This window comes from Peromyscus maniculatus, chromosome 3 (assembly GCF_049852395.1).
Source record: "Peromyscus maniculatus bairdii isolate BWxNUB_F1_BW_parent chromosome 3, HU_Pman_BW_mat_3.1, whole genome shotgun sequence".
Lineage (NCBI taxonomy): Eukaryota > Metazoa > Chordata > Mammalia > Rodentia > Cricetidae > Peromyscus > Peromyscus maniculatus.
The window spans coordinates 77,161,517-77,187,723 of NC_134854.1; the positions used below are offsets into that span (position 1 = coordinate 77,161,517).

Consider the following 26,207-nt stretch of genomic DNA (forward strand, 5'->3'; position numbering starts at 1 on the left):
ATGGGTGCTCCAGAGATCCCCATCTTTTCTGTCCATCCCTGGCATTGGGAACAGCCAAACAACAGAGGGTGGTCAGTAAACACAGAGAAAAGTCATGCGGAGGGGCCAGAGATCGGTAATGTAAGGAATTCCAAATCCTCAGAGGACTGCTAAGAGCCTATCAGGTACCCAGTGCTCTTGCCAGGGTGGTGAGTTGGGCTTTTGGTGATGGAGGTGCTTACTTAAACCCAGACTGATACTGTTTCCTGGAATGGTCCAGGTTTCTTTCTGGTCTTATCCAAAAGGCCAAAATGTCAAGATTTTTTGCCTGATTAATTTAAAGTCAGATTTCACTGACATTGCATTCAGGACACCCCACATAAGCAGAAATGGTCTTGTGACATAAATGCCACAGTCTCCTTTGTCCACTTTGATGCTTGCCTAGAGAATCGAGGATTACAAAAGGCAATTCCAAAAGGGAAATAAAAAGGCAGGCTATCATTTCAAACCATTCTCTGTTCTATACAGCTTCGCTTCCTGCTCGCTTGCCATACAATAATCTGTTTGGGAAAATTATTCTTTTAATGAAAAAGTCAACTGTAGAGCTGAGGCTCCCTGCACTTGTGACCAGAATCGGCCTTTCTTTGGACTGTCAGAGGTTGGATGGGACAGGGGCATAGGCAACATCGGCCCTTCCTCGATTGCAGTCACTCCTTACTGCCCTGTTTCACCTGCCAGGGGATCGAATGCTTTTTAAGCATCACTTAAATGTCCTGTCCCTCTTCAGGGACACTCCCTGTTCATTCTGGAGTTTCTGTACAGCCTGTTTCAGCCTTTCCCTTTTATTTGTAAAACTGTCTTTTGAATCAGCCCACAGAAGCATTCTTCATCATGCATTTTAAGGTTTTAGTAGTTGCACCTCGGCTTCTCTATCCTGGGCTGTAGGCTTTGGTCTTGTCTCAAGAGTGCCCGGGAGATATGAACAAGTCATAAGGATTGGCCAAATGTTTCTCAACAAACTCAATCCATTTGACATCACAGATTTAAGTAACTCAAAGCGGTTTTCTGTGGTTTTCTGTTATCCCATCATTCTCCTGCTTTCCAGGTTAATCATTGAAAATAAATATTTTAAAACAAAGTGCATTCTGGGAGGCTGCAACACTCTACAGACACGGATACCCAGAGCTGGGACAGCTCTAAAATCGTGCAATTGATCCTACAAGCCAGGAACAAAAATCAATCCCGTTGCTCTTTAATTGGCTTTATGTGTAGTGATCAGAAGGCAATTGCTTCCCTGGTAGAAGCATTTCCATTCCTTTCATCCTGGGCTTTCTGCACTGGTCTCTTTCTTCCCTCTTACTATTGACACAACTAAGAATAAAGGGCTTTTCCCATCAGCTCTCCTCCTCGTCTTTCATCTAACTCACTAACACAGTCAGCCTTCTTTCTTCATGTTATTCTGCTCTTAGTCAGACTTGCTTTGCTCTTGGACTGACTATAGTCTGGCAGAAGAATTGACATATGAGCTCTTTTCCTCTTAAAGATGAAGATTTTAATACGGGTTTCCCTTTCTTTTCCCTTTCCTTTCCTGAGACCCTGTGCCTGTTAGAACTCACTAGATAGTGCGAATGACTTGAGCAATCATTTTCTGTTCTTCATTCTCAGGCTGCCACCTCCTGAGTCACAGAATTACAGACATGTACCACCATGCTCCTTCTGTGCATTGTTGGGTATCAAACCCACAGCTCCATGCATGCTAGGCAAGAACTCTACCAACTGATCAGGCATGACTATAAATGCCTCCAAATACCAGCACTTGAGAGGTAGAGGCAGGCAGACCTCTGTGAGTTCCAGGCCAGGGGGCTACATAGCGAGATGCTGCCTCAAAAAAAAAAAAAAAAAAAAAAAAAAAAAAGAACACTACCAACTAAGCTGTCTGTAGCCCCTTGTGCCTATTTTTAAACAGAAAGTTCTTAATAAAAAATAATTTGATCTCTCCAAATGCATATCCCTCCCCTCCATACAAGAAGAATTCACTCTCTTTGGAATGCTTTGAACTTCTTCTAAGCTAATACAGACCCTCGGTTGCATCTGGGAGCTACACAGTCATTTTAAGGTGAACTCACAAAGGGCAGGCCTGAGTTCTGGAGGCCCAGCGGTTGTACGGTTCTGAAACTCAGAGCTAAGGGACACAGAGGCGGAAACAGGCTGGAGCGCCAGCAGGGAGCGGAGCAGCAGTGTACCCACACTGGAGTTGAGTTGAAAGTGGGCTGAGGAAAACGGGGGGGGGGGGGGGGGCACTCACACAGCAGATCATAACAGGCAAAGTTTCTTGAAGATTCTTTAACATCACATGTGGTTTCTGTTTCTTAACCTCGAACTGGGATATGTGTACGCCGCTCTTCTACAATCACGCTAGCATGGTGCATTTCACTGTTCAGGAAAAAGAAAGAACAACTGAACTACCATATACCACAGCATGTGTCTGCCACCCTTCCCTAGCCTGGGGCATCATGACCCATCCCATCCCATTCCCCCTCTCAATGAGGCCAGGCCTCAGGAGTGACCCAGTACAAAATCTCTGCTCTTGGGAAAGCCAACCTCAGGCTGCCTCTGCGGTTTGAATGTCCCCGCCAGCTGTAATGATGTTGACAAGTGGGGCTTCTGAGCAGAAACTGGGCCGCAGGTCACCGCCCTGGTACATGGATTAATGCCTTTGTGGAGGGAGCAGGTTAGTTACCACATACATGGGTAAAGTATACAAACAGAAATCAAATGAGCCACACCCTCGAAACATACAGAGAGAGAGAGAGAGAGAGAGAGAGAGAGAGAGAGAGAGAGAGAGAGAGAGAGAGAGAGAGAGAAGCTCCTACATCAGCCCAGGCTGTAGCTCGGCCATGTGAGGGGCCTGAGGGGAGGAGTCAAGAGCAGTAAGAACAGAACACTGCTGGGGATTTGAAGACAGAATTTTGCTCTCCTGGTTAAACTGACAGAGAAGTCGTGCTGACTAAGGCAGGTTGCACTTTCGCCCTGATGAGCCATATCTCCCAGGGGAATGTGGTCTAGCTAACCAAGCGTCTTAATGCTTGAAAACCAATTTCAAATCTTGACTCTATTTTCCGTCAGAAAAATGTGGATGGTGCAATTTTAGTCAGTCCCAGCTTTAATGTGATGACCCTACGTATCACCTGATTGTTGGTTTATAGTCGGTCGTCTGGTGGGGGAAGGCACTGCCTGTGCCCTGAGCCCTGGCCCAGTAGCTTCTTGTCTCCTGTCCCTTGAGGCACTCCCATGGGGACAGACAGCACAGGAGACGTGAGACCACATTCCTACCAGACAGTCCGCATCCAGGGCAGTGCCTCTCAAAGTGTGCTTCTAGGGCCAGGTGAAGGCATCACTCAGGAACCCACCAGAAATGAGTATTGTCTGTTCCAGCCTGAACCTGCTGAATCAGGAACTGGAGCTGGAGGCCAGCCACCTGTCTCAAGTGTGAGGACCAGTGCTCTCAGAGCTGTTCTGGCTTTGTTCTGCTTCCTATCCACACCTTCCCTACATCCTGAGGACACAGGAACCAAAATTATTTGGCCTGCTGATCTGGTGGACCATCTCTGTGCTAGCTTTCTCGTGGATCTCAAAGCAGACATCCAGGCATCCCATGGCCCTCTTTGTTTCTTCTCTGTAGCCTTCCTCCTAGATGCTATTCCCACCCTTTAAAGGTGTCTTGCCTTTCTTCTTTGCTAGGTCTAGCTTTCCCAGACTCCCTCATGTTTCAGAGATCGACTGCAAACCCTTGTGTGGATATGGTCTGTGGTCAGTGCCTGACTTAGCCCTCTACCTGTTCTGGCATTATACCACTGATGCTATTTTATATTAAAGTTAACAGAATTATTCAGGTTCACATCTAATGATTCACAGTCATGTTTATTCATATTTTAAGTATTTGGTTATGAACCCCACCTCTTTCAGGATAGTTCACATATTTTCTTTATCAGTGACTATGCATAAAACACCCTTGCAAGATCTCTTTCTGCTGTGAGAAAATCTTTGCCTTAATAAAAATAATAAATTCCTATGACTGTGCCAGGAATACCGTGACTAGCATTTCCACTCCCCAAGATCCTAACTCCTTCACTTAGTGCTTAATGAGCAGCTCCTAATCTGGGATTTACGTGACTGTTTTGCTAATAAAAGCTGGTGCATAAGTGATGCTCTCAGACCCCCACCCTGGCCTTAGCTCCCACTTCTCTGTTGTCTCCAGCATACTGTTGGCTGAGCCATGGTAAGCAGTTTCCTCTGGCTGTGCCCTTTCACAATCTCCGTCTTGCTTGACATCAGATCTAAATACACCCTATCTCCAGGTCCTGTTGGACAGAGCAGCAAGCTGCACTTTAGAGATGGTATCTCTTGCTTCCTTCTTATTTACATAGCCTCTGTCATCTCCCTGTCTCCTGTGGAAGGAAATTAAATAGCCTAGGAAAAGCCTCACAAAGGCATATTGGTTGGCATCCAGCACCTTGTGTCCTGTTAGGTAATTACACATCGATTGTGTGATGAATTGTTCCAGTGTCTCCCTGGCCATTTCTACCAAGCATTTAATTACACTCCCTGGGTATCCTTTTGCTTGGCTGTGGTCCTCGAGGTTCCATAGGTTCTCGAGAACAGGCTGACTGTTATGTCTTCAATACTTCCTCATCTAAGAGTGCATAAAAGGCTCACTTGTGTTCCTATAGTCTCCCCTGATTACGTATATGATCCAGCCACTTTCTGCCTTAGTTCGTAGTGATTTAAGTTGACTCAGCATATCTTGCTTAAAAATTAGAGATGCCTTCTACTCAATGCAGCAAATGGAGAGGCCTGCACACAAATTGAGGACTTGGCCCACCACTAGCTAGAAAGGCCTAGGAAGCATAGAATGAACCAAGTCCTTGAGACAGAGACTATATAGTTCTCAAAGCCAATCCAACCCCTGCCAAGAGAACTTTGCTGACCACTAATGGTACAGTAACATTAACATTAACTTTGAAGAATGAGTTGATAGACATGAAGCAGTTAGATTAGAGACAGACCTGGCAGCTGTACACAGGAAGTGCCGGGGTTCATTCTTGCCCACTCCCAAACACGGTGAGGCTAGAAGGAAACTCCAGCCTGTAGCTGAGGAAGGACTTCGCCCCCAGCCATTTGGAGGAGCAGCCTGCCCTTTGTGTTTAGCGCATGCGCATTGGCAGAAAGGCCAAGACAGCAGCAAGAAGCAGGCATCCAGTCCCTTCCTCCCTCACCTGCTGGTGGCAGCCTGCTAGCAGAAGTGACCAGTGCTGCTCAGTAGGAGCTGAAAGGCTGGGTGGAGTTGTCGTTGGTAACTCTTCCTGGACATGTAAACTGTACTGGCTTTAATTTCAGGAACAAAGCTGGTGTCACCTCCTATCAAAAGTCTAGGAGCCATTGAAGCTGACTAATGATTTGTGTCTTAATGTTTGGAGAGAAGAGTGCGAAGTCCTCCACTTTGAAATACATAGTTTTAAAAGTTGGATTGATGGGCAATAAAGGATGAACAAATAGATAGGCTTCAAAATGCTATGGAATGCCAGTGACGTGTACATAGGTCTGCTGTGAAGCCCTTTGAACCTTTCATATACTCAACCGAATGTATGAAGATTTTCACACAAAAGCATCAAGAAAGCCAAGACAATTTGTGCAAGCAGAGAAGGCTGAGACGTGAAGCTATTCTCTGGGGTGCCGGGCCCTGACAGACAAGAGACAGGCTTAGTGTAAAAGCTGCTGAAAGTACACAAGCCATGCTCAGGAGTCCATACTGTGGAATTCAAAAGGATCAGACGTGAGGACAAGCACAAGAAAGTGTTCTCACTATTTTATTTATTACTCTTCTGGGGAGTTCTTGGGCGAAAGCCTACTCTAGAAGCAGTGTATTGGATGTTTTGGATTTTTGTTTTTGTTTTTTGAAATAACAGAACAAGCTTCTGGATTTTAGAGAATCATTGTGATATAGAAAAATGAGTGCCAGACCTGAAATCGGGGCTGGGCTTCAGTCTTGGCTTTATTGAGCTATTCGAGTAAACTGGTACCCGCTCTGAGCTGCAGCTTCCTGCCCTATGAGAAAGATGCAAAGGCACACAGCCCACCAGCCTGGTGCAAGAACACATGTGAAAGCACTCTGGAGGCATGAAGAGCTCACGGGAGTGTGAATTCTCAGGGAGCAGTATTATCTCCAAGGGAAAGGCTTGATCTGAGAGAGAGACAGAGACAGAGACAGAGAGAAACAAAGAGATAGACACACAGAAAGAAAGCAATGCAGATAAAGAGATGAGCTATCTTAAAATATAAGCTACAAATGTACATACAGAACTTAATAGATAGTGAGTTTATCATCAGAATTGAATTTTCATTGGGCAGGGGTTGCAGGGACTTGCCTCAACACCCTCCAGAATAGACTGTTTCTGCAAAAGAGATTAACACTTACTGAACAAATCTTTCATTTCCACTGCAGCCTAAGCTCCATCAGCCCTCCTTTCTCTTTCTTTGTGCATGCATTAAGCTTAGAAGGAAAGAATTCGCGGAGAGGAGAGAGGACTTAGGCAACTGTGTTCACCGACCTGCCCCTAACTCCCCCAGAGTCAGCGGGCAGCATCTCTCCTGGAGCTCCAGCTCCTTGGGCTTGGGAGGAACGTGGAGAATTTAACGCAGCTCAGAGGAATGAGGGAGATGAACTGAGGGCTGGAGTGGAGCTTTTTAGAAGGTCTGCCTGAACAAGGGTTATTTAGCGTGAGGAAGACCGTGCAATCAGGGGCCAAGATCGCGTTTAATGATCAATCCTTGTTCTCTGGAGAGGAGTCTGGGTTCTCGTTTCCACTGGAGGCCCAAGCAAGGCAAGAGGCATAATCTGAAGCAAAAAGATGCAGGGTCAGATGTATTCAGAGGACATTTCTACCCATGATGGAAATCCTGGATTGTATTTCTCTTTACAAGGTTTCTTATTTTAAAACATGACACCTGCTTGCAGGAAGTATCAGAAGGATGGAAATGCTGGCAGGGTAACTCCATTTAAACCACACACACACACACACACACACACGTCTGTTTTTAAGTAAGCTTATAAAATAATATTTCCCTATGGCTTTTTCAAACATTCTTAGTGTTATATATCTTCCCTTCTCACTCACCCTATACAACTCCTCTCCCCTGTTAGTCCCTCCATCTTCTCCCTTTCATAGCTCCTGTGCCCTCCCATCCTCCTCCCTAGAGCTCCACACAATCCCCCACCCCACCCCTGCCCCACCCACGCCCCATGATCCCTTTTTACTTTTCTGGCTTCTGCAGTTATTTCAGGTTAGATATTCGAACCTAAAGATTCGGAGCTAGGGGCCACAGATAAGGAAGAAGGAGGCATTTGTCTCTGTGGGGGTTGAGTACAGTGTTTACAATGAAGTAGAGGAGATGCTGCTTTTCAGGGGGGGGGTCCAAGGAGAACCAACTAGCTTGTGTGGGTTTCCCCTCCAGCAATGAGGAAGTTGTGAAGGGTTTGGAGCAACATGAGGATTGTCTTTTTCTGGCTCACTCTAAAACATAGATCTGGGGACAAGGACAGTTCATACAGGACCGCCAGTGAAAATACTGTTTTGGTGGACCAGAACAGATTCACAATGGTGGACATAGAAAGAGACAACTGGCATAGCATCTAAGAGGATGCACCACAGGATGGGAGAGGGGGCATTCCTATGACAGTGCCCAGGAGCCCTGAGCGAAGTCGTTCACAGAGATGCTGAGACACCAAGTGTCGCGAGTGGACTCTCTATACCAGCCACTCTAATGGGGCTGGAACGGACAGTACTGGAGATTTTGACAATGTGTGTGTTTTGTGGGGGGGGTGTCAATCCAATGATTCCAGCGGAATCAATGTTTTCTGTTGTTGCATTTTCTTCTGTGCTTTGGAAATTGCCATTCCTCTCCATGTAGATTATCAGCATCTGGTTAGTATGTCACCCTCATGCCTTTTCATGACCTTCAAGTAACATAGCCTTACAAGCCTTCGTCTGCTCATATGGGATGATAGCCTCTGCCTGGCCTACTTGTTGGGAGGACCAACGTGTCTGTACTAAAGGAACATATGTCTCCTCCTCTGCCTGTAGCTGGAGAGTTTTCTCTCCAGGTCCCACCAAACCCCGGCAGTCTGACAGCCCACTTATAAAATAAACACACAGATGCTTATATTATTTAAACTGTTTGGCCTAATGGCTCAGGCTTCTAACTATCTAGTTCTTATATCTTAAATTAATCCATTTCTATAAATCTATACCTTGCCACGTGGCTCTTGGCTTACTGGCGTCTTCACATGCTGCTTGTCATGGGGCGGCTAGCAGTGTCTCCCTCACTCAGCCTTCTACTTCCAGAATTCTCCTCTCTCCTTGTCCTGCCTACTTCCTGCCTGGCCACTGGCCAATCAGTGTTTTATTTATTGACCAATCAGAGCAATTTGACATACAGACCATCCCACAGCATCTGCCTCTCCAAGCCCTGCCCTTAGGGATGCTCTGGATCAGGGGTCAGTAGGCCTGAAAAGAAGATCAGAACCAGAAGCACAGGCCCAATGTTCAAGGGAGGACACAGTGTATGGGTGTGATTCTGGGTATAATCACTGGTCCTTTTCAAATGTGCCCATAAGAAATCTAGGCATCACATCTTCCCCCATTGTGATTCGTGTTCTGTGGCTGCCTATCTAATGAGATTAGGAAATCTTCACTTCATTGAAGTCCATCCTAGACAAATAATTAATCAGCCTCTCACCTCCCATATGTATGTGCAGCACATATATGTAGTGCCCATGGAGTTGAGAAGAGGACCTCAGATCCCCTAGAACTAGAGCTATAATCCACCATGTGGGTGGGAACAAACACAGATCTCCTGCAAGAACAGCTGATACGCTTAACCACTGGGCCATTTCTTTAGCCCCGGACAGTGGATTGTTATTACACATTCTGTTGAAGAAAGGAGAGTCATCTCTCAGGGCTCAGTCACAGGTTCAGAGGGCTTAAAGTGATGCCCTGAGGAGAAGGCGGCTTTGGGTTCTAGAAAGAAGTAGGGATTTGGATGTGCTCAGTTTTCAGTCTATACCATGCACTTTGAATTATAAGAATGAAAATTCCTGGGCTTTTATTTTATTTCCTTTTCAGCAGAGACCTTTGGTTTCTAATTAGAAAGGCATTAACCATCTTTAATTTTTGTGGATGGAATTGCCCCAGTATGACCAGTTCTAATCTCCCATCAAAGGCCCTTTCTCCCACATTTGATGTGTATCTCAGAACCCAGCAGTCTGGCTGCCTCATTCAAGAGGTTCCTAAATTAGGTTTTAAAAATTATTTCTGTTAAGTATAAAGTTAACATACCAGCTGCTGAGGGATTATAAAAGCTTTGTTTTTTTTTCTTTCCCAATAATTGGAAACCTTGTTTACAGAAGACTCAACGATCTGCTTTAAATGTCTTTGTGTTGAATATAAAAGAACGTGTGTTTATCTAAGCAACAATAATCTGACTATAAAGAAACTCATTTAAGGCTTACACCTCCTGTCTCTCAGGGCTGCTGTCACCAGAATGTTCTTCCAGGCTTTGCAAATTGCTGAAAAGTCTTCCTCAAAATTATCAAAATAAGTTGGGGGATAAACCCAGTAGCTTGGGAAGAAATGTAATTCTGAACCACAGGGAAAGGATGCAATACTCAGATATCGGGCCACTGAGGCAAATTTATTGGAGTTCCTGTTGACTAACTGGTTGATAGAACTCAGATCACCAGGGAAAGGTTTTAAGGTATTCATTCCCAGCAAAGAGAAACCCAAAGTCTACCAGATGAGCAAATTAGTGAAAGTGAGGAATTTCAGGAGCCAACCAAGGCCTTAACATTTTTTTAATATTTGCTGGAACAGGAGAGAAGTCCTGAGGTCGGGAATATCATGCAGAGGCTGGTACTAGCTCTGAGTCCTCACTTACCTCCTTGTGGTAAAGAGAACTTAATGAAATAATGCATAGAAAACACAGAGTCTGTAGCAACACTCAGCAATGTAAGACCATCGCCTGGACTGTTCCAAGTCTCATGGTTTATATAGGCAATGCCTCATCTGATCTCTGAAGCTGTCATATAAATGTAGCATGTCTTAACAGTACCAATATTATTAAAGATTGAAGAAAATGAGATGCAAAGAAGTCTAATAACCTCTCCAGGATCATGCAGCAGGTAGATTCATGGTGAGGAAAGACTGCATCCATTTTCTTCCCATCATTCTGTTGACTTCTGCTGAGCACAGAGCTCTTTACTCTATGAACATTGACTACCTGCTACTATGGCTCACTAGCCATTTAGCCATCCTCTTTCCTCAATTCACAGCCTACTTTACAAGTTCTCAGATGCCTGGCACCTTCTAAGATCCTAAGACTTTTGTGACTCCTCTTTGAAGTGCAGATTCAAGCTCCATGGTGAAGGCCAGGCTCTGGTCCTGATGACTTGCTGACAGTCTTTTCCATTATACTTTGAGTAGGAGGGTGCCAGCCTGTGGAAGGTAGCTTCTTCCAGAGCTTTGTGTTGCCCCAATTGGCCTAAGTTTAAACATAGAGGACAGTCTCCTTCTTTTCCCCCAAGGAACTGTAGTTAGTGTTTAATAAGCTTAGGCACACCCAAGGGCACCGCCAACTCTGTTCCAGTTAGGGGTAACACCCATATCTTTGACAACAGCATTTCATTGTTTATTTTTATTATAGTATGTGCTCAGTGGAGAAGGGTAATGACATCCCTAGTCTGTTCAGCTCTATATCTCACAGAGGCATACATATGCATTACTCTCCTGAGTGTGTTAAACAACTAGAAAATTTATCCTACAATGTTTGATATTATATAAAAAATCTCACTACGGTGTTCAATTGTTATTTAGGAGAATTTTAGCAACATTTAGAAATTTGATCTTTTAGGGTGCTTTAGCAATAAATTGTCAGTTTTTGCCACCTGAGTAGAGTAAAGGCTCTCCATGCCTAACTCATTCTGTAGGATTGTATGAGGCTCAGATGCATACTGTCTCTACCCTGTGCCAGACATGCAGAGGGTCCTGAGAATGGCATGAAGATGAGGAAAGACATGACTGCTACTTCAGAAAATGCTCAGAAAGCTGGGTACCATGGCATATGGTGTGTGGCCAGCATTTGGGGGGCTGAGATAAGTAGAATTCTTAAATTTGAGGTGTTCTGCCTGGGCAGCATGGAAGGGTTCCCTGTCAACAAGAAAACAAAACAAAACAAAACCCCTCCAGGCTCAGTGAGAGACTCTCTCTCAAAGAATTAGGCAGAGAATGATAGAGACAGACACCCAGTGTCTTCCTCTGGCATCTGTGTGTTCCTGTAAGCATAAGCACATGACATGCACATACTGTGTGCATATAAACACACATACACACCCGAGAGGGAGAGTCTGGCCTCCATGTGTTCCTATGGACATGCACACATGACATACACACACACTGTAAACACACATGAGAGAGAGGGGGGAGGGAGAGAGAGAGAGAGAGAGAGAGAGAGAGAGAGAGAGAGAGAGAGAGAGAGAGAGAGAGAGAGAGAGAGATTGAATGTCATGGCTAGGGGAGCTGTGTCTGGGGAGAGAGCTTATTGGGTTGTACTGGGCCACTGGGCCACAGCGTAGAGGTCAGCAGTCTCACTGGACAAGCCCCTGTCCCTCTCAGTCTTGATACCGAGCTGACAATGTTTTGTTCATATCCAAGGGTCTACTATCATCCAGCTTGAAAAACTGTTGAGGCTCTGTGCCTTTCCCAGGGTCCTTTAACTAAAGAGTAAGTTCTGGGCTGGTTTAAGGCTCCCTGGAGTGTGTATTCTGCTGAGACCTCTGCCAGCAAAGAGTTTAGAAATAGAAAAAAGATGGTCTTTAACCCCAGCCATTTTCTCTATCATGAACAATTATAAATATATATAATATATTATATTATGTAATATATGTAATAGTATGTTATGACATAGAAATATATACATATATTTATATATTTGCAAGAGCTACAGAAAGGACCAAGGAAAGGAAATTGGATCAGCTTGTTCTCAGAACAGCTTTACAGTGGGATCTGTGGTCATGGGGCCCAGTACATCCTTGCTTCCTCTCTCTTGCCTATGTAAAGGCCCCAAATGAAAAGAAGATAAGAACCCCAGCATGCCTACCTAAATTCGAACTCAGAAAAGGCAGAGTAAGAGTTTTTCCATACTTCTCTGGCTCCATTCCATGTGCACAATGTTCTTTGTGACTTGTGTCCCTGGTTTATGTTCTAGTGGTTTCTCACATAAGGAACTTGCCCCTCACTTGGATGCAAGTCTCCTCTGGGCAAGATCTTATTTGGGGGACTTTAAGATTTCCCTATTTGGTAGGCTGGGTCAGATTTTTTTTCCTTGTGACTCCCACATGCCCTGAGCACAGAACCCCAGGAACTCTTCATAGCTGTGTCCTCCATGTATCTGCTCAGCAGCCATCACCATTGAACAATGGCAGGGCTCAGCCCTAAACCTGATCCATGTGCTGTGTATTTTCTTAAGTGACGAGTGACCTGAAAGCGATTGTTTTCCTATTTAGAATCAATTAGATTCCACAGTCACTGACCTCTTACCTACAGCCCAGGAGCTAGGCATTAGCTTCACCGACCATGCTGTCCACATGAGAAGATTGATTAGTTACTCATCTCCTGAGGGAGAAATGAGGATAGGGAGATGGAATAGGGCTAAAAGCTGCACTCAGATTTCACACCTTCTATTACAGATTAGATGAAAAGATGGGAGTGGAAACTTTTCCCTTCTAGAGAATGAACCATTTCTAACTTTGGAATATTATATCCCCAGGAATGGAAAGAGATTTTGGCATCATGCGTTGCCTATATCCATTAGCTTTTCTAGATCTCGATGGCGCACTGATGTGGCAATTGAATATCAGTAGTATCAAATAAGAACTTCAAAAGTCAACAGAGTGATAGCAGTGACAATGTTCAGCTCATGTTTTAAAAGTTACTGATGTGTAAAGTTACAATAGAGCACGGCATTTATAGAAAAGACACCGGCTAGGAGGGGGCCTCTTCACACACTCTGAGCTTTGGTTGATTATATCATTCAGACATTTCTTCACAAAAACATGGAGCGGTCTTCACACTTCGAAGATCAAGAGTTACAGCAGCCTTTTGATTGAGTGCCTTTCAGGTGTGAAATGCACAGAAGAGAGACCACATGTTTAGAAGTGTCTAGATGATGAGCTGGGTGCAAGCTAGATTTGTTTTAGGTAGATTGTGAGGTGGTCTTCAGAGCCCTGGATCCCCCTTCTGAACTTTCCTCGTGACCTATAATATCCTATGGCCCTTTATCCTTTGGGGTAGAGGGGAGGTGGAAATACACCAGGAACCTGCCTGGTACCTGGAAATCCAACCATTGTGCCTTGTTGGGAGAACAGTATATTTGGCTATAGACAGAGCTGACCATAGACCGACAGAAAAATCTGCCAGGCTCATACCCTACACCTGACAACAGACACACATTTGCTTCCAAATGTTCAACCACCAATAAAACTTCTAGCTTCACGTGGTTCAACTGGAGTGTCCCAAGAATTAAAGCAGGACCGAGAGCCAAATGTGAAAATCTGTGCTCGTCTCTTACCAAGCCAATACTGTGAGCATCAGAAAGCAATGTTCTTATGTGACAGATGACATGTGTGACCACATAGGATGTAGTCATCTCAGTCTTTCCCTCCATGTGCTGTGCCTCTGGTATCAAGTGAATTGTGACCCATTACTAGGCATTTGTTGAAAAATGAAGAATGCTAGAAATACCAATTTTATTGAAGAAGAAACCAAATGATATTTACTTTATTTTTTAATCCAGGTGCAAACCCTTGTTTATTTATAAGTACAAAACAAAACAATTAAATGAATATTGAAATAAATGCTTAAGTTTTATTCATGCTAGAAGTATCTGTCTTGTTTTTTAGAATGAAGTTAAAATATCTTTTAAAATCCTTTACTCTTAAAATAAGCAACACATTGTTTCCTTTGGGGGAAAACTGTTATTTATTATTTTGAAAATTCTTTATTGTATTCATTTGGTTTGGGTGGGAAATGAGCCTAATGAATATAAAAATGTAATAATTCTGCCTTGTTCCTTTCCATGAGGATGTGTTGATTAATTCCAAAGTTTCATGGATCTCTGATTTGGTGAATGAATCTATAATAAAATTAGAACCAGGACACTAGCTGTTTATCTGAATCACATTTTTATCTAGCTGATTTGAATTCAAATGCATTGTTAACATTTTTCTTTTTTTAATATAGGTGGAAAACAGACCAAAATATTATGGAAGAGAGTACGTATTATACTATTCTGTGTTTTAATAATTTAATAAGTAGTCACTTCATATGTCATTCAAATATTAACTATTAAATATTCCCCAATGTGGTCTTCATCACATGTTCATTGTGTAAGAGTGTAGTAAAAGAATAAACGCAATCAGACAGCTTTGTATTGAATTTTCCTTCCCATACTTGGTGTCTGGTTTCCACTAAGATACAGAACCAGCTTCCGGTTCAGTTTGAAATGGAAGGCTCACCATCAGCTCACCATCAGCATTTCATTTCACTGTCTACCCTGATGCAATACAAACACCTCAGTGCCAGAGACCGTTCACTACAGTTGAATTCCTGACTGTCAGGAACCTCGTAGCACAGTGGTCAGGAAAAGCATCCTGTTTCCCTTCAGTGTCTTTCTCTGGACTTGGATGGATCAGCCAGATTGCCTTAAGTCCACTGTTACTCTCATCCTTCCCCAGCCACATTCTCCTTTACCTCCAGCTCTAGCCTTGTTTGACTTCCTCGGGAATTGAGCACAGGGCAAACATCATGACTAGTAAGGTCATTTGCAGTCGGAGACTGGGAAGTATAGAATGCCGTAGAGAGTGAGAGCTGTGGAATGGTGTGGGCTGGGGGGAGGTACATAAGTCACCTCTCTTCCTAAGGTCAACCCTGCGATATGATGAGGCAAAACCTCTTTCAAGTCCACCTCCTGGACTCTCTTGGCCAATGCAAGATCTCCCCCCTCATCCTCATACCCAGAAGAGCCTCAGCTTCATGATTAATGGACCATTTGGTCATCCTAGCCCAGAGCTCCTTCACAGTGGACAGAGCTGCATCCTGGCCCCTTTCTTATCAGACTCTGAGCCTCTAGCCAGCCAGCTCCTTTCAAGAACCCACCCAGGAATGCAGGCCTCCCCTCTCGCCCACCCCACCTCTGACAGCTAGACTATGCTGTCTCCTGGTTGTGACTGTCCATCTGATTTGGGGGTTACTTGCAAACTGCACGATTATTTTTTAAAAGAGAGAGCAAACAGGAAAAGCTACCACGTACAGTCTTGTCTCTGAATCTAGCAGGTGCATTATTTATTAAACGTTTTCTTTTTTACACAAAAGTTTTGAGTGAATAATCTTTTCTATTTCATCTTCCAACCTGCCAAATCCTGTAAGCAAAGGAGACAGGAAAACAAGGAAGTGTTTTCATAATCACAAAAGAATATTTTATAGTAGAGAAGAATTAATGTAAAACTTGCAAGGCTCTGCTCCTTTTGTTTTTTGGTTTTTTGGTGTGTTTTTTTTTTTTAATGAAGTTCTCTTTCCCATCTACTCAAAAAGCCATGCACAGGTCCCTTAGGAAGCATATCTGTGCACTGCTCAGGCAGGAAGCCCCAGGATGGGTGACAGTGGGTATCTCTGTGGAAGCAGAGTATTTGTTTCTGTATAGTTTAAACTTTCATATCATTTGTACCTGTACCGTCAACATTGCAATTCTGGATGCTCCCACTGTGAGCTACCACTTCCCTTTTTTTTATTTTAATTTTTAAGAGTATGTGTGATTTGTCTGTATATATGTCTGTATATCAAGTGTGCGCTTGTTGTCTGCACAGGCCAGAAGAGGGCATCGGAGGCCCTGGAACTGGAGTTAGAGAAGGTTGTGAGCTGCATGTGGGTGCTGGGTCCTGTGGAAAAGCAACAAGTGCTCTTAACTGCAGAACCATCTCCCAGCCCCTACCATTTGCATTTTTGATACTTAATACCTAGTAACCCTGGGAAAATAAAACATAGAAAAATAGATGGTGGAGAGCACCCACAACTCTCCCCACCCCATGAAAGAGAACCATTGTTACCTTTTTACCTTTGTCTGGATATTCTGACTTTTTAAACCGTGTGTAAATCACAGACTGTTTTCAGCCACATAAAACTACAGCTACCTTCTTTTGGACAATTGAACTTGATTCTTCACACACACACACACACACACACACACACACACACACACACACACACACACGTCCCTCTGGCCATCACTTCAATTTCTGGTTCAAGAAAGCCAGTACTTAGCTGCTCGCCCACTTTCAGACTACAGCACCCCCAACCCTCCTGCCCCTCTCCTGCAGGAGTAAGCAGGACAGGGTGCAGGTCCCTGTACCCTCTTTAGTGAGCACCTTACCCCACCACCCCACTTCTACCCTACGGCGGCACATCCTGGCATATCCTAGACACTCTATCCTCATACCTCCTCTGGAACCAGCTTGGGTCCTTTCTGGCTGATAAGACTCTTTCCTGTGCCCGCTGTTCTTCTTATCCCATGTCCTGTCCCTATGTCACCTCCCTGACACTGGCCAGGCAGCCCTCAGGGCTCTCCATCAAGGCCACTGCCAGCCCTCCCTGCCAGGGCTGCTCTTACATCTCAGCACTCATCCCGAGTTCTCCAGAAGCACTGCTGGAAGCACTGGTTCCTGAGATGGAAAACCAGAGCTTGGCAGAGCATACGGCATCTTTCCCTACAAGCTACCCTGGCCTTGACCTAAGAGCTGGGTTTTTAATACAGGACCATTGATGTTCCTGGCATCTTTCCTCCCCTAGGACCAGAATATCACCTGGAAGAGCCCAGTATTGAAAAAAAAAAAAAAAGGAATATTGTAAAAGAGAATTAGGAACAGAAAGAAAGGTACACACACACACACACACACACACACACACACACACACACACACACACACACATCTCCATCACATTTGCACTCCAGCCTAATCTTTGTATTGTTGGTGGGAGGGGGAAAAAACAAAGGTTGCTTTTTTTATTCTCAGAAAATTCTTTATATATATATGATTATTCCCCAGAGTTTTCTTACCGCTAGGTAATTCTAGAAAGAGGTATTTATCCCTCTCCTAAGAGTTTAGAGTCCCTGGGCACTGACCTCTTTCCATACTCAAGACCCCTTCATCTTAGACACACAGAGGATAGAACTGCTTGTGATGACAGAAAAAAGAGAAAAACAGCTGAGCATGGTGGTGCCCTCAGGCGAAGGCAGAGGCATGCAGATCTCTGTGAGTTCAAGGCCAGCCTGGTCTACGTAGTGAGTTCCAGGACAGCTGGGGCTGTGTAATAGACAGAGTGTCTCAAAAATAAACAAACCAAACCAACCCAAAGAATTGCTGGTAATGGCTGTGAGCCTTCATGTTTACTTAAAGGTAGAGGAACAAATGGATCCTCCCAGCCATGTGCCTTCCTCCTCCCCAGTCACTGTCCAAGCTCTAGGCCTCAGACAACCGCCTTCAGAGAGCCAACACAGTCTTTGACAAGCCAGAAGTCCCTTCAGTATGCCACATGTTCTGTGTGCGTGTGTTCATTGTGTAATGGAGAAAAAGAAGACAAACATTATCACTCAAACAGAAAAGTAGGTTCCTTTTGCAAATACCCACCTAAACAATTTACTCTCGAATGTAAAAGATTGGAAGAACATGGCTCCTAGCCAGCCCTTCTTTCCAGAGAATGAGCCTCTAACATTAACGACGCCCAGCACCAGAAGCAAGCAGGTTGCTAATCAATACGTGTTCATTTTCAATCAGGATAATCCATGGTTCTCTGTGTTTGAGCTGAAAGTTAAATTGGTAATTGCTCTTTTGTTATTCCCCACGGTTTGAAAGGAGCTACAGCCCAGCTTTCATTTCCATTTTCATTTTCAGCCCAAGAGCAAAGACAGTCGCAGAAAGCCAGATGGGCTGTGGGTTTTCCTGTGTTTGCAACTCTTGGGGGGGAATGCAGGGGATAGTTCCAAGAGGGTCTTTAAGGTGTGACATAGGCACACCCTCCTCATTCCATGGGAGACAGTAGGTGCCCAGGGACCTAGTAACCATCACTTTTAGCCAGGTTCCCATAGTACCTACCTTGTACATGGTCTGTTCAGAGCAATGACTGCCCTGTCCCTCCAGGTTTCATGGGATCATCTCCCGGGAACAGGCTGACGAACTCCTTGGAGGTGTAGAGGGTGCCTACATCCTTCGAGAGAGCCAGCGGCAGCCAGGATGTTACACACTAGCACTAAGGTGAGCGGCGTTTCACTTACTGTTTGTGAAAGTGGGTTTTATGATGTTCCAGTTTTTAAAAATTATAATGTGATCCGGGGACAGACAGACCTGACTGGGGTGGTGAAACAATAGAGAGATACGCAGAAAAGCTGACAGCAGGTGGACTGTGCTATCTGGTGGGGGAACTATAGCACCCCAGAAGAGCAGCACATGTATAATATAGTATTGACTGGGGAGATAGGGTTATTCATACAGTTGGGCAAGGAGGTGGAGTTTATGGCATACAGCTGACTAAGGAGGCAGGGTTAGTTTGTCTCAGTAGGCGCTGTCTCTGTACCGGAGCACTCTTGAGGCTGTAAACATCCAGGGAGAGAAAGCTACGGCGGACATTTTCTGGGCACAATGTCAATATTCAAGCTCAGACCCAAGGAAGGCTTTGCTATTGTATTGCCCTTTGAGCCTGCCCAGGACTGGAGGGCATTTTGCCATTTCTCCAATGAGTGTGAGGCTGTGGGGTCCTTGACATGGCTGTGCCCATGTCAACAACATACGTTCACTCAGGCCTTCCCCCTACCACAGTGAAATGCACATGATGTAAAACTGGCCATCTCTATCAGTTTAAGTGCACAGTACGGTGGCATTAGACACACCAGCTGTGCTTCACAGCCACTGTGGCTGTCCACAGAAGCTACCACTCATCCCAGACACTCAGTTTCCACAGTCAGCTCAGCTTGGGTTACTTTGCATTCCACTGTCTCCAAACACCAGCTGCATGGGCTAGGGGTCAAGGGTGTGTTTACCTGGCTACAGACGTGCAGATTGTCAGCATGAGTGCTTTACAGACATGCAGCCCTCCATCCGTGAGTCCTTGATCCCAAACACACCATGATGACTCTGTTATGCATGCCAGCAAGCCAATAGGGCAGGCTTCTCCCAAGCTCGGCCAACACTACACGAGCTGAGACACTGCGGGTGTCACTTGTGTATGCCAGGCTGTTCACGCTTCACACAGTCCTCTGGGGACTCTTGGAAATGGACTAGAGCTTTCTCCATAAAGAGAATGGATGGGATGCAATGGAAATCCTTCCCAGGCAGGCCCATGAAGGGTGTGTGTTTAATCCACAGTCTCCATAGTGTAACCTCATAAAGAAGCTTTGCAAGTTGCAACCGGAGATATCCAGAGCATGTCTTAAGTGACTCAATGAGGAGGGAGTATTTCAAAAGCTCCCCAGAACTCTGGGTAGGCAGAGTTTTCCTATCTCCTGGCACTCCATAGTAGGCACAGCAGTCATGCCGATGAGACTGAGGGATGCCAGTATTAGTGGTCCACTCAGCACCAAGCTGATGTTTCTCTTTTGCTGCCCTAACTGGGATGGTAGAGATGGGGTAGCAGTCAAAGATGTGACAATAAGGGACATCATGGAGCTGGGACAGTGATATCCCTTGCAGAGGTAATTGTAATTTCCCACTGAAGAAGTTTCTAGGTGACATATTTTTAAATCAGGGCTTTGATTTACAAATGGAATAACACAATGTCCTGAGTGACTTACAGGATAGGATGTTCCCAAGGGTGTACCTGAGGTTAGATCCTATCTGCTTCATTCCAGGAGTGTAGGCTCCAGCAGAGAGCCCCAGCTCTTTATGACTCGGTTGCTTCTTCTGTGAAGTATTGGCTAGTAATAGTACCCACCTCCAAAGATCTCCGAGATAATTAGATGCAGGCACCCGCTCCAGGCCTGCCATGTGGGATATGCTGGAAGCTACTGTTGCTTCCCCAGTGCTTGTCTTACCTGCTGTGTTCCTTTGTTTTCTGGTGGGCAGGTTTGGGAACCAGACCTTAAACTACCGGCTCTTCCATGATGGGAAGCACTTTGTGGGTGAGAAGAGGTTCGAATCCATTCATGACCTGGTGACAGATGGCTTGATCACGCTCTACATAGAGACCAAGGCTGCTGAGTATATTGCAAAAATGACCACAAATCCCATCTATGAACACATTGGATATGCCACTCTCCTCAGAGAGAAAGTCTCCAGAAGGCTGAGCAAGTCTAAAAACGAATCAAGGAAAGCGAGTGTCACCAATGAGGAACACACGCCAGTAGAGAAGGTGAGCAGCCTATGGCATGGCTATCTAGTTCCAGTTTGTGCTGAATGAGACGGGTTATGATAGATGCAGTTTGCCAAAATGTTGGAGGAGATTCTTCCCTATTTTAGAACTGGGGTGCCAGAAGAATGCTAGACTCTTCCAGGTCAACCCCTTCTCGAGCTACATGTGAGAAACTGAAGACCCACAAATGTGCTATGATTTGCCCTACGGTCAGAATCAGGACTTAGACAAATAGTCATTTGTGGGTTTGTTTTGGATGAAAAGAAAGAAAATACTCCGTTATTGTTGAATGCTAAACAGTGGATGAAACGTGTTTTAAATGGCCACTTGCAGCCTGCTGGCTGTGTCTGGCTACAAAGCAGGTCAAAAGCATGGTATTTGTTTGTCTGCCCTAGGAATATGTGCATAACCATGGACAGGAGGCTAGCCACCTTTTGAAGGTGGGCTAACCTAGATGAAGAATCCACAGTCTCTGGGAGGCTTAGCCAGGCTGACCTCTCCACACCCCCCAGGAAAGTACACCGCCCCCTCACTGCTATCAGAAAAAAACCCTGGGTTGGGTGAATGTGCAGCTGGGTGTGTTGTGGTCGTTGCGGGATATGGTAAAGGGGACACCATTTTTCTCTCCTGTAACCTGCTGCTTCTCTGAAAGGTACCACCACAGCTGCCCAGCAGACTTTGGGGTGGGGGGTGGGGTTCCCCTTCAGGGACCATCTGCTTTACCTGGTCATATCTACTTCCCACTGAGATTGACAGCCCACCACACCAACAGCACTCACCATGGCTGAGCCAAGCCCAGCTTTTGGAGTGGACTTGGGCTAGATCAGAGAGGGATACAGAGAAAATGCTGCTCCTTTGGGTGGTTGCTAATCCTTAATTAAGCTCAAGTGGGCCCCTGATCCCAGGACTGGTAGAAACCAACAGAGGCTTAGGTTGAATGGGAGAAAGGACTAGGCCTCAGAGATGGAGACCCACCGAGCTCTAGGTTGGCTGGAGAGAGCAGCAGTCTGTTGGCAGCAAGAGTGTGATATTAATTGATTTGCTAATTAGGTCTCAGAGCAAAGGAGGGTCTTCCCCAGCCTCACATCAGTTGAGCAGCTGGCCCATGAAAACATCATTTGCCATTTTCTTTTTTATAACTGTCTCCCCAACACCTGTGTATTCTTTCACAAATAATTGATTTGGGAAATTTGGGGACTACTGACTGTTTACATTTTAGGAGAGTAGAAGGGGGAGGCAGGGAGAGGGAGGGAGGGAGGGAAGCAAGTGGAGGGAGGGAGAGAGAGAGAGATAGATAAAGAGGGGGGAGAGGGAAGGAGAGACCCAATTTTCAGAGTTTGTTCTAGTCCAGATGAAAGCAAATCCTTAGTCTATAAAATCTGTTCAAAAGCAATTTAAAATAGAAAATCTGGAAGCCGACCTTCTCGGCCATGATAAATCAGAAGATGAATTGTAAAGTAAGACTCTGAAGTGGTGTTTGTGTTTCTGAATCAGAGAGCGGTGCCACTAAAAACTCAGTCTGTTACAGAAAGCAGGCCCCCCAATGGAAACCAGCAAGGAAGTTCCAGCGACAGAAGCTGTATTTCTGGGGGCAGTTTTCAGCAGGAACCTGGGGTGACAGGATGTCCCCCTGTCTTAGGGTTTCTATTACTGCTAGAAAACACCATGTCCATGAAGCAAGTTGGAAAGGAAAAGGTATATTTGCCTTACACTTTCATACCACTGTTCATCATCAAAGGAAGTCAGGACAGGAACTCAACCAGGGCAGAAACCTGGAGGCAGGAGCTGACGCAGAAGCCATTGTGGGGTGCTGCTCACTGGCTTGCTCAGCCTTCTTTCTTATAGAACCCAGGACCACCTGCCCAGAGATGGCACCACCCACCATGGGCTGGACCCTCCCACATCAATCACTAATTAAGAAAATGCCTTACAGCCAGATCTTATGGAGGCATTTTCTCAATCAAGGTTTCCTCATCTCAGATAACTATAGCTTATGTCAAATTGAGATAAATCTAGCCAGCACACTTTCCCCTAGACAGCAGGGCCTAGAGAAGTGAGTAATCTAATTAATAATCACATTGAGTGAGGCAGCCAGTAGCCCTATTATTTGGGGGAGGTGGGAGGTGGGTAAGAAAAGAAAGGGGATGTTAAAGGAAGAAGTCCATATTCAGGAAGAGATGTCAAGAGTGAAGATTTTCATGGACACTAATGATGTGCTTGGCTTTCTTGGGGGAGTAGTCTGGACACTAGGTCTGGACACTTACTGCTGGCCACTCATTTTGTTAGTAGCTTGTGAACTAACTTGAGAAGAGTCTCTGTGACCTGTATTGACAAGTGTGATTAGGAAAAGCCTCAGTCTGGCTAGAGATCCTGTTGCCCTTCAGGGCAGGGCAGGGGCTTGTTGCCATGGAGGCAGGGGCTGGAGAAGAGCTCAGGGAACTTGAGTGGATTGACTGAGAGGAGCCCGAGGTACTTGTCTGCTTCAGTTAATGGTGTGCCTTAAAGGTTCTAATGAGTGGGATGCATCGACTTCCCAGCCTTGCTCAAATCCAGCATGTCCATTCCACAGTGCTCAAATGTTGCTCACCCATTTGTTTCATTGATTATTTCCAAGTAAATCTAGAAAAGACGATGCTGTTGGCGGATCCAAGGACATTAACAGGGCTAATTGGAAAAAAAAGATATAGTACCTCCTCCATCAGATTTGAAGTGGTGTCGAGATTTACTTCCTGTCCAGGTTGTTAGCAATGAACCCGACTTTAGTAACTGTAGAAGAGGTGGGGGGATGGGGAGCTCGCAGAAGGAATAAAGCTGTAAGGGTTCAGCCCCTACTAGTAGGTAGACATCATGATTCTTTATCTAAGTGGCTTTTAAAACATGGTATATTTGGGGTCCCCCCCACTGCATGTATTTAATTAAAATGGTCAGTCTAGTACAATCACTCATATGAAATATATTTTAGAATTTATATCACACATGGATTATCTACTGGTCTCCAGAAAAATGGTGTGATAGGCAGTCTATGAATAACGCTGGGATTCAACACCCAGATGGCACAGACGTGAAACCATTTCCCATTTTAGACTCAACAGCTTTGCCAGATTCCCAGGCAGGATCCTCTCTGCCTGTCTTCGTCCAGCCGCACAGTGGCAAGATGAAGAGGTGATCCCGGGCTGCCCCGTCTCACATTCAGAGCATTTTAAATCTGCTGGGCCTCTGGACCACATCGTATCCCTATTGCCTTTATTGTTCTAAGTAACCCCTTGGATCGGGCCACCACCCTGTCGGTGGATGCTAGAAATCACTCCGTCTTCACAGGGCCTGGTTTGGAAAATGCATTACTGTTTCCAGCTCTAAGAACCAGCCTTTCTCACCAAATGCATCCCACTGAATCAAATAAACAGCCTGGCAAGCACATATGTATTAATGGGGTATAGACCGATGTGGTAAATTGCACCTGTGTTTGATGTGGGAAAATAATGTGTACCCATTAAAGCATTTCTGGTAATATACAGGTTGAATATCCTCTGCCCAAGATGTTTGGGAACCAGGGATTTTTCAGATTAGGAATAGAGTAGCAGTTTTTCATCTCTAATCCAAAAACCTGAGACAAAGTACTCCGGAATTTGAGGTCTTGGATGCAGGGTGCGGAGCCCGGGTTGTGTCTTATTCATTCCTTCGCTGTTGTGGGGGTGCTTGGCTCCACCTGGGTCACGCTCCTTCCTCTCATTGTCCCCTTCACGGGAGTCAGCACTAGGCCTGTTTGTTCAGCTCACTGCTCATGGAGGACGGGCAGGCCCAGTTATGTCTTGTTCACTCATTTCACTGTTTCTGGTGGTGGGAAATGTCAGCCCACGACCTTCCTGAATCCCATGGCAGCTCCTCCACGTAAGTCAGCATGGCCTGCAGCCCCAGGACAGGATGAGGAGGGCTGATGCAGAAAAGGGAAGGACGACTTGTGTCGTTAATGTTCCACTTTTGTAAATTAGGAAAACACTGATTTTTTTTTAATGTGTTTATTTCTCGTCAAATCATAAAGGTAAAAGAACAGACTTTGTTGATTGTTGGAGGGGAAGCAGGTGTCTGAAAGAGTATTGGGGGGGGAGAGACTTTTCCTTTCCTTGCTCCTGTTTGAAGTTCTTTGACCTTTGAACCATGACATGTGCGGTATCCCTTCAAAGACTGAAACAAGAATAAAAAGCTCACCATGTCTTAGGTACAGGGCACATTAAAGCCAAGGAAAGCGCTTTCTGCCCCGGCTGCTGCACATGCTGCAGAGCAGAGCTGATCCAGTTCCCTGCCTCCCCCCACTTCCTAGCACTCACAGTACCCCTCCTCTCCCACCCCATCCCTCCAGATTGTTCACAGGATCTGTGCTCTCGGGACTTCTTGATGATTTGGAACTGGAAGAGGGTCATGGCAGCGCCAGGCAGAAATGGCCACAGAGTGGGGAGTAACTCCCAGGAGACGGGCATGGGTTTGCCCTTGGCTTCCTGGTACTCCCACCACATCCCCAGAGGCTCCCCAGCCTCCTGCCCACTTCCATCCCCTTTCTCTGCCCACACTGCCTTCCTCTTGCTCATGGTTCTCAACCTTCCTAAATGCTGCGACCCTTTAATACAGTTCCTCATGTTGTGGTGACCTGGACCGTGTAATTATTTTCTTTGTTGCTTCATAACTGCTATTTTGCTGCCATTATGAATTGTAATGTAAATATCTGATATGTGACCCCCCCTACAGGGGTCGCGACCCACAGGTTGAGAACTACTGCTCTAGCTGCTCTAGGGCCAGTGCCCCAATCACTCTTTCATCCCTACCACTGGCAACAAAGCCTCTTAGGTTTCCACTCTCCTACCAGAAGGCCTCGGCCAGCAGCCCTTTCTTCTGCCTCCCTAGGAAACCTGTCTTCACTGAGGACCTGCTTCTGAGAGCAAGGCTCTGTTCTCCCTGCCCGCACCTTGTTTGAGAAACGGTCTCCTTTCTGGCTGCCCACCCACGTTCTAAGTGATCTTTTCACTGTAGTTTCTCCGTGACCCAGCTGCCCATCCAGATACCTTTAGCTGCATTGTCCCTGGCCTGAGGGCAAGTACCAGGCTGAGGAAGGTTTGTTCAGCTCTGAGGAGCGGCAGAAGCCTGTAGAGCAGATGGGGGTCATCCAGAGTGTTTTCCTCTCAATCCCAAGGTCCCACAGAATGGCTGGTGCCTCCTGGACACTGCTCAGCAACACAGGACAAAGTTCAAACACCTCATCAGGACTCTGGCTACCAGTGTGAGCCTAGACTCCCAGCAAAGATTCAAGATCTCTAGTGGCACCCGAGGGAGAAGGCGGGGAAGGTCAGGTCAGAGAAAGTAAAACAGGTGAAGAGAGGCTAAAAGGAATGGGCATCGCTGAGTCCGCATTTGGTGTTCTGTGGTTTTTGAAGAGCCATGCTGGTTCTTGGAGGAACTGGGCAGAGGCACTAATCTACCATCTCCTGGCCTCGGGAGTCTGAGAGGGACGGGGAGAGATCCAGCCTCTCCCACTCCAAACTGTACTTGCTGATGAGTGCATATCTCCACAGAAAGACAGGGATGCTCGGGGGACTGGCTAGCTGATTTTCCGGAGGGAAGTCTGGAGCCATAGTGTGGCCTGGTGTGGAAGGCAGGTTGGAGGAGGTGATGAGGGTTCAAGGGGTAATGGAAATGCCCATCATGCTTTGCAGTCTGGTGCTACCCTCCCACTGG

At 45.6% G+C, this 26,207-nt stretch overlaps 1 protein-coding gene across 3 annotated transcripts in view; it reads left to right on the plus strand.

Moving 5' to 3' along the window:
• Chn2 (chimerin 2) overlaps positions 1–26,207 on the plus strand; it is a 277,744-nt gene that overhangs the window by 169,085 nt on the left and 82,452 nt on the right. For all 3 annotated transcript variants that reach the window (XM_006992173.4, XM_076566835.1, XM_076566834.1), the window contains exons 4-6: positions 14,331–14,362; positions 18,281–18,394; positions 20,198–20,483. In XM_006992173.4, coding sequence (XP_006992235.1) covers positions 14,331–14,362; positions 18,281–18,394; positions 20,198–20,483 — 432 coding nt within the window. The remainder of the gene's footprint in view (positions 1–14,330; positions 14,363–18,280; positions 18,395–20,197; positions 20,484–26,207) is intronic.